Raw genomic sequence first — 12,205 nt, 5'->3', positions numbered from 1 at the left:
TAGCTGACCTCCTCATGGCCAAGGAGTCCCAGGTCCCAACATCTTGCTCTTCTGCTGGTTCCCCAATTTGACAGCTGGCCTGGGCCTAGAAGGTGGGACCCCAGTGGACATCATCTCCTGGAGCTGGATTTCCCTCAGAGGTGAGGGGGCTCTTACTCTCAGAGGTTAGGATCCTATATGACAACAAGAACTTATGGATTGTAAACTAAACTCGGGGTGTCTGAGGTTTGCGAATACCACATTGCACTTCACAGATACTGCATTTGTTACAAATGGATGGTTTGTGGCAACTCTGCATCAAGCAAGTCTTGGCACCATTTTTCCAACAGCATTTACTCACTTTGTGTCTGTGTCACATTCTGGTAATCCTTGCAATATTTCAAACTTTCCCATTATTATTATATTTATTATGATGATCTGTGATCATTGACCATTGGTGTGACTATCGTAATTGTTTTGGGCCACCACCATATAAGACAATGAACTTAATTGATAAATGTTGTATGCAACTGACTGAGCCATCCGTCTCTCTCATGCTCTCCCTCTCGTGTGCCCTCTCTCTCTAATAAATAAATGAAATCTTTAAAAAAAGAAAAGGAACCACCTTCTTTTCTCATCCATTAGATGCAACTCCTCACCCTCTCAAGTGTTATCCTGAGAGGGCGGCCGCGCCGTCCCACCTTCAGGGCCCACTTCCAGTTCTCTTGCTCCTTCCACCCCATCTGCAAGTCCTTCCTCTCCTGAAGTCTTAAATCCCTCCAAGTCATCCGTGAGGACTGGAATCAGTTTCTTCTGAACTCCTGCTCATGTTAATACTTTGACCTCTTCCCATGAATCACAAAGTTCTTACTGGCATCTAGTTTGGTGAATACTTTCTAGGGTTTTTCAATTTACTTTCCATCAGAGGAATCACTCTCTATGGCAGCTATAGCCTTATGAATTAGATTTCTTAAGTGATATGACTTCAAAGTCAAAATGACTTGTTAAATCATGGGGCACAGAATGAACGCAGTGTTAGCGGGCATGAAAACAACATTCACCTCATTGCCCATCTCCAGGAGAGCTCGTGGATGACCAGGGGCACTGTCAGTGACCAGTAGTAATTGAAAGGAATCTTTTTTTCTGATCAGTGGGTCTCAACAGTGGGCTTAAAAAATTCAGTAAACCGGGATGCCTGGGTGGCTCAGTCATTTAAGCCACTACCTTCGGCTCAGGTCATGATCCCGGAGTCCTAGGATCAAGTCCCGCATTGGGCTCCTTGCTCAGCGGGGAGCCTGCTTCTCCCTCTACCTTCTGCTCTCCTTGCTTGTGCGTGCTCTCTCTCTCTCTCGGACAAATCAATAAATAGTCTTTGAAAAAAAAAAAAGAAAAAGAAAGAAATTGCCACAGGTAACCCATCCTTCTACAACCACCACCCTCATCAGTCAGAAGGCAAGATCCTTCACCAGCAAAAATATTACAGCTCGCTGAAATGTCAGATGCTGGTTGGCGCTTTATAGCAATAAAGTATTTTTTGATTAAGGTATGTATTTTTTAACATCATGCTGTTATACACTCTTGACATAATGCTATTGTAGGCTTAATTAAACTTGTGTGTGCACAGGGAAACCAAAAATTTCATTTCACTTGCTTCACTGCAGTATTGGCTTTATTGCAGTGGTCTGGAACGAAACCTGCAGAATCCCGCATGTATGCCTGTACCACAAATCTCAGTCCAGGGCACAGCTGAGGGGCTTCCAGGGGTGGGCTGGGGAGGAGCCAGGATTCCCAGTTGCAGGTGCATGTTTTGACATTGGGCCTCAAACGAGAAATTCCACTTTGCCCTCCAGCTCCCCAGGTGGGGCTGTCCCTTCCGGACCCAGCACCAGACTGAGGTAGCTTCACTGGGGTGGGAAGAAGATGGGGAGGGGCTTGAGAACTGGGTAGGCCTGGAGTAGGAAAGAATTATCTGGGGGGTGGGAGTGGATCTGAGTAAGGTCAGGGAAACATATCCTATAGGAGAGAGTTTCTGTCCAGGGCAGCAACCCTTGACCCCAGCAGATACAGAAAAACTCACATTTATTGAGCATCAGTGATGTGGCCCTTATTGTATCCATTTTACAGAGGAGAAACTTGAGGCTCAGAGAGGTTTAAGATTCACCAGGATCACACAGCTGGTCACCGGCAAAGCCAAGATTCAACCTGTATTTCAGGGACTCTGTAGCCTGAGTTCTGTCCCCACTTCAGGCTGTGGCCTCCTTTCCACAAGCCACTGCCTTCAGGTTAGCATTTCTAGCAAAGATCTGGGAAGTATCCTGACAGCTGCCAGGACTGGTAGGGGTGGACCAGCCTTTGATTTCCTTTAAAAACCTTTGACTCCCCAGGATAATATCACCTGGGAGGCGGTTGGTCACCCAGAAGTTAAAAAGCACTTAATTTACAGCGGGTTTTTAATTTTACAGAGCTTTATGAATGAGAAAGACATGAAAATAGATAAAGTCACATGATTTTACAATAGAACAGTCTATAAACCTTAGTCATCTCTTTCCCTTGAAGTTCCCAGCATAGGCCCTGCACTGAGGAGTTTTATAAATAATGAACGAGGGGGTGTAGTGAAGGGAGAGAAAATTGCTGTGGCACCTACTGTGCAACAAGCAGGAGTAATCCCCAGCCAGTCCCATAGGAACCTGGGCAGGCCAGTGTTCTTTCCCCATTTTCCAGAAGTATAAATCAAGACCCAGACATATTATGACTTCCCCAAGTGCAGAGGGGGGCCTGCATTTTTCTTGTCCCTCCTTGCCTGGTTCTCTTTCCATTTGTTGGACTAAATGCCACTCCCTGCCCCCCATCTTCTACCATATACTTTTCAGTTGAGAGGTCTGGGCTGTGGAGAAGCAGGATGGCAGGAGCAAAAGGCTTTCCAATGCTGGTTCACTAGGCCCTGTCGCACTGGTGCTGAGGACAGAGATGCCTTCCATACAAGCTCTGTCCTTGAGGCACCCGCAGTTCAGTCTGAGGGGAAAGCTGAGCCTCTGCTGATATAAACTCAGTATGACCTATGCCTCATTATAGATACATACTCCCTGAGGAGGGAGACCCAATGCCCAGTGGCCCTGGAGGCAGTTGAGGGCATTGACAGATGAGTCAGGGTGTGGGGGTGAGGAAAGAGCATTTCAGGTTGTGGGAACAGCATGAACATAAGGCCAAGAGGAGGGAAAGGGTAGGAACTTCTTGAGAGCATGTGTGTCTCAGTGTGGCAAGGCAAACAGTCTGGAATGTTGACCAGGCTTTGGGGCAGAAGTGACTAGAGGGCTGGGTTGGAAAGGTGGGCAGGACCTGTGCTTTGTGGAGCCTTGGGCCAGAGCATTACCCCATGGGACTTGAAAGCCATGGGACGAGTTAGGCAGTCAGTGCTGTGGTCAGATGATGGGATAGGGAGAGGCAGGAGGGGATGCGGCCTGTGGGGCCCAGGGAACAAGGAAGGAGGGCAGGGTGGGGAAGGAGAGCTTGAGGAGAGAAGGGATTTGGGCTGTGCTCTGGGAGGTGGGGCAGAAGGCGAGAGGCAGGCCCTGGGCACTGGGGGCATGCCCTCAGGCCAACCTGCTGCTAAAGCCCTTCTTGAGTCCTCACCACAGCCTTGCTGCTGCCGTGCCTGTAGAACAGATGAGAAACTAAGGCTCAGAGTTGGAAAGTCACTTGGTGCCATTCAGCAAGAAGGAGAGGAAGTGGGGTCTGAGGCCTTTTGAGCAGCAGTGGAAGGGTCAGACCTTGGGAGAGTCTCTTCCGTCCTCGGATCCCTGTTTCGCCACCATGCCCAGTCGGGAGGTAGTGGTGGTGACCAACACAGGCCGCCTACCTCTGGAGTTCTGGGAGTTGGTGCTCTCATGTCCCTTCTCTCTGGCAGAACCAAGGAGAGCATGTACCACTCGCTGACATATGCCACCATCCTGGAGATGCAGGCCATGATGACTTTTGACCCTCAGGACATCGTGCTGGCTGGCAACATGATGAAGGAGGCACAGATGCTGTGTCAGAGGTCAGGGCCGTGGGGCGCGCAGGGATGAGGTGTTGTGAGGGCCGTCCTTCTGTTACCTTTGGGTAACAGATTATTAATTAATGCTCCTTCTGGCTAAGAAGATGTGTCCCTAGGTGCTAGGAGCCTCCCCTCAGTTCTGCCTCAGGAGCCCTGTTGTCTGAGCCAGTCTCTAAGCAGCTTCTGGGGGCCAGACCTGATTTCATGGAGACAAATTCTGGCTCTGTCAGGTAATAGCTCTTTGGTCTTGAGCAAGTCTATCTGGATTCAACTTTCTTCATATGAAATAGGTATAAAGATAGGGCCTTTATGGGGACCGAATGAGGTCACTGGTCACAGGACCTGGTGCATGATGGGTGTTCAGTACACAGAAACTGCTTGAACGAGTGAATGGCTAAATGGACCCTCAGTGTTTGTGTATAGGTAGTATTGTCTTTCACTGGACACACACTCATACTTTCCCTTGGCCAGCTGCTGTGCTGGGCCCAGGCCACCCTGGGAAACATCAGACCTGAGGGGAGCTGGCTGGTCTGGGAGAAGCCAACAGTGACCTCCCAGCCTGATGCAGGGAAGCTCCAGGGGCTGTGGGGGTCTTGCCAGAGGAATAGGAAAGGTTTCCTGGAAGAGGCGATGCTGGAGCTCGGTCCTAAAGGGTGATGAGGACATGGCTGGGGCTGAGGAAGGAGGAGAGGGGCTCCAAGTAGGGGTAACAGCAGAAGAAAGTGTGTGAGAAAGCCTGGACTCGCTTCAGTGTGTATGGAGTCCCATGGGAATGGTGGCGGATGCATCTGAGCCCACCCTTGGCCCCTTGCTCACCCTCACTGAATGACTTGAGGCCCCTCTTTTCCTCTTCAGGCACCGGAAGAAGTCCTCTGTAACAGACTCCTTTAGCAACCTGGTGCATCGCCCCACGATGGACCAGTTCACAGAAGGTGTGGCATCTGAGTGTCCTCTCACCCACGCTCGCCCTGTTCCAGGCCCAGGGAGGGGTGGGACGGGGCACTTAACCTCCCAGTTTCACGAAGGGGCCAGGCCCTGGCTTTGGTGCTGGGACACCCATGGGTCAGACCTGGGGCCTTTGGAGAAGTTGCTCTCAGGTGAGGAGGGGAGGTCAGGGTGGTGGTGGGGTGGGGGACTCACTTACCTGATGGCATTACCTGCTGAGGACCCAGAAGTTGGGGAAAGAAAACACTGTCACGGGGTCCATGCGCTTTTGCCCTTCAGGCCAGGGTGGGCTTAGAATTGTGTGTGCACTTAGGTTTACTGGCCTAGTGATCACAGTGATGCCCCAGAGGGGAATGTGGTTTTGGAGGCTGACCCACTGGGATGAGACAGCTGAAAGCAATGGAAGGGATGGTCTGGGCCACCAGGGCCTGTGTGCCGTGACCTCTGTGGCAGACCTGGCGGTAGTAGCGGCCAGTGGTGAGCAGTGGGGGGCTCTTCCATGCAGGAGCAAATGGCCTTCACTCTTCACTTCAAGAGTCCTTGAAGTTTCCAGCCCAAAACAGTGAATATGACAATGCCACTCCCTCCCTCATGCCTTCCAGAGCTCCCTGATGCCCATGGGCCAAATCTGCAGTAGTCCACCAGCGTTCATGCCCTTTGCAACCAGACTGCTGCCTCTCATCTTTACCTGTCTCCTAAGTCTCTCTGTACTCACCCCATTTCAACCTTCTGTGCTTGGCTGTCCCCAAACATTAGAGTTTTTTGCTTCTCCCAGGCCTTTGCCTTGAAAGCTCTTCCTGCCTCATGGTTCCATTCCTTTTCAACTCAGAGGGCCTGACTAGAATGTCCTTTCTTCTGGAAGTCTCCCCTGTCTCCCTGGGCTGCTCTTTCCCTCCTCCTACAGCCTGTCGGCTTCCATGGATCAGGGTCTTCTTTGTTTAGCTATTCATCCCAGCACTTTGTCCTGCCTGGCCCCACAGGGGGCTGCCGCACAGCACCTGTAGTGGTGCTTGGAGAACAAGAGAAGGAAGCTAAGGGCCCTACACTGATACCCTGGGTGATGGGCTGGGGAACCAGCTGGAAGGTGGGGGGAGTGTGAGCTAATTCTGGACAGTGGTAAAAGCTCTGGAGGAGCCGGGCCACCCCCACCCCCCGCCGCCCCCAATTTCCATGGGTAGAGGGGGAGGGCCTGACTCAGGCTCCTTTTGCCTTCTGGGAAGTAGGGTGGGGAGGATTTGGCCCATGCTGCCTGCCCACAGTCCCAGGAGGCCTCAGGGCTTTGGTTTTCTCCTTGCAGAGGAAATCCATGCTGAGGTCTGCTATGCAGAGTGCCTGCTGCAGAGAGCAGCTCTGACCTTCCTGCAGGTAGGAACCCTCTCCTTGTACAAATGGCCTGGGGATTTCAGATCAGTCACCATCTCCAAGCCGGAAGTAGCTATAGCAGCCACAGCCAGCCTCCTTGTGGTTTAGGAGAGGACCGAGGCTTGGTCACCCCAGCCCTGCCAGCCCTGGCCGGGCTCATGGGCAGCGGTGATGGGCTTTACCCCTCCACACTGAGCACATGTGTTCCCACCCACTACTAAGATGTGCTTCCACCTCAGGACTGCTGTTTTCTTCCTAAGGGCCCTGTGGGGTGACAGGCATTCCCACAAAGCCTACTTTACAGTTGATTCATTCAACAAGCAAATTTGAATGGATCAAACTTGATTCTATGATATACCAGGCTTTTTGTGTCCATTTTAGTATTTTAGGTATAGAAAACCACACCTTTCACTGGATGCATGGTGGTGGTTATGTAAATGTACTTACATTAAGAAATCTTCACCTCACTGGCCTGCGAAGGGGAGGGTTGGAGGGGAGGAGCCACTTTCACAGGGTCACCTGATTAGCAACAGCCAGAGTTGGGGTTTGAATGCAGGGCTGGACTCAGAGCCTGTGGTCCTCACCACACAGTAGTGATTAAGAGATCCGTCACCTAATAATCTCACCGGAAAGCCTGGGTTAGAACATATAATCATCATGTGAATGTGGGTATTGGGGTAGAGAGGCATATATGAATTTTATTCTTAGGATACTATTTATTTTTGTTAGCTTTTGTTCTTTTTGTACCTCAGGTAATTAGAATTAGATTAATCCTAAATTCTCATTAGGATTACTGTTAATAATTGCATTGTGAGTGGCCTTCTATTTATTTATGTATTCTATTACACATAATAAATAAATGCCCATGGTTTCCCCCACCCAACCAGAGGATAGAACACAGCTAGCGAGTCCCCTGGCCCGCTGGGCTCCTCCCCACACTGTCCCCTGCCTCCCTTCATGGGGAAACCACTGCCTAGAGTTTTGTTGATCATCCCCCACCTTATTTTTTAAAAAATAGTTTTCTCAGCTTTCTATTCATGTCTTAGCAGCATATTGTTGTGTTTTAGTTGGCTTCAAGCTTCTTAAGCCCTCAGGCTGTGTGGGAATTGCTTTCTTTACTCACTCAACCATATGCAGTTGTATAATATTCCCTTCTATGGATATAACAGTCTGTTTATCCATTCTCCTGCTGAAGGCCATTTGGGTTGTTTGTAGTTACTGGCGGCTATAAACGTTCTGGAAGGTGACTTCTGGAGCCCATGTTCTTCCATTTCTCTTGGGCATACCCCCAGGAATAGAACTACATGTGGGCTGTAGGTAGTGGTGCTTTAAATTACAGATGTGGTAAATAGCTGCTTGTTATAAAAAAACAGAAAAATTTCCCCCTAAAAATGAGCTTCCCCTCTCACTTTCCCATGGTTTGTCCACCTAGAGGCGGCACTGTTAACCACTGGGAGTCCCTCCTCCAGGCCCTTCTCCAGCACTTAGCATATGTAACTGTGAGGCTGTGGGTGAGCCCTGGACATTCTGGAGGGTTTGTCTGGCAAGGAAATCCTTATCTCAGGTCCCAGGGGTTCAGGAGGGCTGACCTCAATGCCTGACCCCATCCCTCCAGGGCTCCTTTTAGGGCTGGGCCCAAGGTGGGGTAGGCTGGGCCCAGAGCCCTGTATGATTCTTCTCAAGTCTGTGGCTCCCCACCCAGGCCTGGCTCTTAGCATCTCTCCCTCCTGCAGGATGAGAACATGGTGAGCTTCATCAAGGGCGGCATCAAAGTTCGAAACAGCTACCAGACCTACAAGTAAGTGGGGCTGGTCTGGGGGTGACTGGGTCCATAGCGTCTGCGACTCTGTGCCCCTTAGACCTCTTTGTGGGAGGTAGAGAGCAGGAAGGCGGTAGTGGCAGGAAGCCTAGAATGCCATGTGACCTCAGGCAGATTTCTGCACCCTCAGGACCTCAGTTTTCCAGAATATTATTCCCCTGGTTTTTTGTTGTATCTGTTCATTTGGTTCCCCTGAGTCTATGCCTGACCCTGAGCACAGGAAAATCAGACAGGTTCTGGATAAACTGCTTGGTGTGGTAGAGGCTCGGAGGCAGGCACAAGGACTTTGAGAACAGCAACAGAACCCTTACCTATCTGTTAAGACTCAATGCAAATGCCGCTTTCGAATGAAGCCTGCATTTGACCCTCCAGTACACACTCTCACCCTCCTGAGGGCCAGATCATTTCCATGCCTTCTCAGCTGTGGGCCAGCCATAGGCCTAGTTTAATGGATAAAAGAAATAAGACTCAGTCCAGACACTTTTACTTGATATGGCACCACAGTCCTTACCTACAATTCTAAAATCCAAAAAGCTTCAAAAGCCCAATTTCTCCCGTCAAGTTTGGCTTAAAACTCATTTTCCTCCCCTTCCAATTTACCCAAAAGCACATACCCTCCCCAATGTCCATAACCCTACCCCCCTTCTCCCAACCCACCTTCCCCCAGCAACCCACAGTTTGTTTCGTGAGATTAAGAGTCACTTATGGTTTGTCTCCCTCCCTAATTAAAAGTTGACTTGAATGGACTTGAGACTATGCATCATCTTATTTTCCCCATCTAACGTGACTGTTTCCCTGCAGAGATACTGTGAGTTTGATTTTAAGGTACTGCTGGGGTATAAGACCCCATGTAGTATCTGGGTACCACATTACCTTGTGGGTCTGTATTGAAAGTGGGCTCTGCCCCCTCTAGTTTCCTCCCTAGCTGCCAGAGTGATGTTTCCAAAGCACAGATCCTGTCAGGTCACCCCCTACGAACTCCCTCTTGCTCTTGAAATAAAGTCCCAGGTCATTGCTGAGTCATTCCTGGGAGCTCCTCCTGCCCTCCAAAGCATCTCACTCTGCCTCAGACATTTGGGCCTTCCCTCAGTTCTTCAAACAGGCCAAGCTCATTCCTACTCTGGGGGCTTTTGGACATGTTGTCTGTCTGCTGGGAGCACTCTTTCTGTGCCAGGCTAACCCTCCCCATCCCTAGGTTTCACTCAAATGTCAGCTTCTCAGGGAGACCTTCCCTGAACCCCAGACTAGATCAGGCCCTGGGAGTCTTCTTCTTTGAGGCCTTCCTCATCCTCACAGGGACTTGATGGGGGTCTGTCCCCCAGAGCAGGAGAGTTACGAGGGCAGGAGCTTGGTGGCTTTGCTTCTAGCTGTCCTCCAGTGCCTGGCACAGAGAGGCCACAGTCAGTGTTTGCTGACTGAAAGCTCTCAAGATGCTCATGGCCCAGGAAGGAGGCCGACGCATCTTTAAACCCTTTGACCTGCCCAGGGCAGGCTGGGATCTGGATTCTGTGTGACTGACGACCAGGATGAAGAGGGCTGGATTTCAACCAAGAGGCTCCAGGTAGACTTCTTGAAGGAGGGAGAGTTGGAGTTAGCCCTCTGGCTCTTCACTGGGACTTTTGGCAATATTTGGAGACATTTTGGTTGTGACAGCCTTGGGGGGAGGTTGCTTCTGGCATCTAGTGGGTGGTGGCCAGGGATACCACTAAACATCCTGGGATAATACAGACAGCCCCCCGCCTCCCCCCGAACGAAGAATTTATCCAGCCTAAAATGTCAGTAGTGCCAGAGTAGAGAAACTGTTCTAGAGAGAATGCAGAGCATGTGCAAACTTTGGACAAGGCAGGTGCACTAGGGCTGATAAGGCTGACATTCAGGGGCAAGGAGTATCTTGTTATGGAGATGCGGTTAGAAATTCCTCAAATGTCAGCTTTCTGCATTGCCAGAACTCTTACCAATCTACCACCAGCGAGTTCTGGGAACAGCTGGGAGTGGGGGGCAACCTTAGTCCCAGCTGGAATGGGGACCTTGCCCCCACTATGTGGCTGAACAAGACTTTGCCTCTCTACACAGGGAGCTGGACAGCCTTGTGCAGTCCTCACAATACTGCAAGGGAGAAAACCACAGACACTTTGAAGGAGGTGTGAAGCTTGGTGTGGGAGCCTTCAACCTGGTGAGTTGGGAGCGCCCGTACACCTGCTCTCTGCTGGCCTATGGTGCTGAGCCGCATGCTGGCCCCAGGGACCTAGTAGTAAAGCAGACCTGTTGCCAGCCTCAGATGCACAGAGCTGGCGTGGGGTGGGAGTGGGTGCTGGCGCTGGCTTGAGAAGTTCCTCCGTGCATTTCTCCCCAGGTCAAATTGAAAGCTTGAAGTGCACCAGGGTGGCGGTGTTTATAGGACCAGGAAAAGACAAACACAATAAATCAGGGCCTTTTTCTACTCTGGAGACCTGGTGGTTAAATATTGACCAGTAGCAGGGAGGGAGAAAGGCCTGGAAGCAGTGGGGAACCCACAGGAACAGAAAGCCGAGACCCCTTCCTGGGAGAGGTTAGGAAAAGTTTCATGGAGTGGGGAATATTTGGGTTGGGTCTCAAAGGATCTGTAGGTGGGAAGGGCATCCAAAGCAGAAGGAACAGTGTGAGGTAAGCTAGGCGGGGAGGCTGTGAAGCCCATTCTTGGGAGGAGGAGCTGCTCATCAATAATTTAGACTCTTGGCCCCGGGTGTCCAGAGACCTGTCCAGAAGAGCGTGTGTGGCAGGGTATGGCTCTCTCCCCTCTAGGCAAGATTGTTCCAAAAGCAGGCCTTGGGGCAGGAGTCCCTGCCCCACTCTGGTTCCAGTTTCCTTTTATTTAAAGTGGGAACAGGGATCCTGGCCTTAGTGCTGAGAAGTTCAAACTGCAGGTTCATATAACCTGCTTTAGCAGGTTATAGCCAGGCTGTCCTGGGTTTGAGAACTGGCTTGCCCTCTGATGAGCTGTGGGGCCTTAGACCTGTCCTGTCACTTATCCCTGCCTTTGTTTTTCCATCTGTCGGATGGGGCAGTGATCTTTCTTGGCAGGACTGTTGAGGATCAGATGCAAAGCCAGAGCCCCTGGTGCAGAGCAGGGGTTCGGTGTGACATCACCAGCTGCTGTCTGATCCTTCACAGTACCCCTGGGAGGAAGGGGCTATTATGGTTCCCAGATGAGGAAACCGAGGCATAGAAAGGCTGTGTAGCTGGTAAAGGTGACCCAGTGGGCACGGTGAGATTGGGAGTTAGACAGTTTGCTCTTAGTTCTCACACTGAGGTGCTTTTCTCTCCAGGGAAGTTGGCTTTCTGAGAAACCTCAGGCCTCCTTGTGGAGATTCTGGAGAGAGGTCCTGCTCCTTCAGGATTTCCTGCAGGACTCTGGGGTTTGAGGAGGAGGGACAGCTCCCACCCCTCCTCATGACCACCTACCTCTGTTTCTGCAGACGCTGTCCATGCTTCCTACCAGGATCCTGCGGCTTCTGGAGTTTGTGGGATTTTCAGGAAACAAGGTAACCACCTGCCTTCTGGGACTCTTGACTGCTTCAGCTGGACAGGGTGGGGCGGCAGAGCCGCAGGCCCTGTGTGCTGGTCCTGGCACAGCCCCCCTCAGTGTGTGGCCCTGGACAAGGCCCAGGCCTCTCTGAGCCTCAGTCTGCTCTCCAATCAAATGGGGCCAGTGATCCCTGCCCAGTCCCACACAGGATGAAGAGGCTGTAGGGTAAGGATGGTGTGAAGGGCAGCTTCGTGCAGTGGCCTGGAATCATGTTCTCTGAGCCTTACAGGTGTCAGCAACCTGGTTTTCCTTTTTTGGGAAGAACTTGAGCAAATTCTTTCCCTTGGAACCATTTTTTTTTTTTTTTGTCTGGGAGTCACCTAAGAGAAGCACTACTGTGCATTAGACCTTGAGGACAGTAACCAGAGGACTCAAGTGCCCAGAGACTTTCCTAAAGGCAGGAATCTGAGTACTAGGTAGCAAATCTGGGAAAGCTCCCTGGTAGAGGAGGCCCATCATGGTAGAAGGAACAGTGGCCTGAGAGTCAGGAGTCCTGGATCAG

General features: G+C 51.0%; 1 protein-coding gene across 3 annotated transcripts in view; it reads left to right on the top strand.

Moving 5' to 3' along the window:
- The window catches only part of TTC39A (tetratricopeptide repeat domain 39A), a 36,955-nt gene that overhangs the window by 8,996 nt on the left and 15,754 nt on the right, over positions 1-12,205 (top strand). For all 3 annotated transcript variants that reach the window (XM_044238209.1, XM_044238208.1, XM_044238210.1), the window contains exons 3-8: positions 3,884-4,015; positions 4,868-4,944; positions 6,255-6,322; positions 8,053-8,117; positions 10,212-10,311; positions 11,594-11,659. In XM_044238209.1, coding sequence (XP_044094144.1) covers positions 3,884-4,015; positions 4,868-4,944; positions 6,255-6,322; positions 8,053-8,117; positions 10,212-10,311; positions 11,594-11,659 — 508 coding nt within the window. The remainder of the gene's footprint in view (positions 1-3,883; positions 4,016-4,867; positions 4,945-6,254; positions 6,323-8,052; positions 8,118-10,211; positions 10,312-11,593; positions 11,660-12,205) is intronic.

The sequence above is a fragment of the Neovison vison genome, chromosome 2, assembly GCF_020171115.1.
Source record: "Neovison vison isolate M4711 chromosome 2, ASM_NN_V1, whole genome shotgun sequence".
Lineage (NCBI taxonomy): Eukaryota > Metazoa > Chordata > Mammalia > Carnivora > Mustelidae > Neogale > Neogale vison.
This window is presented reverse-complemented; position numbering and strand designations above follow the sequence as displayed.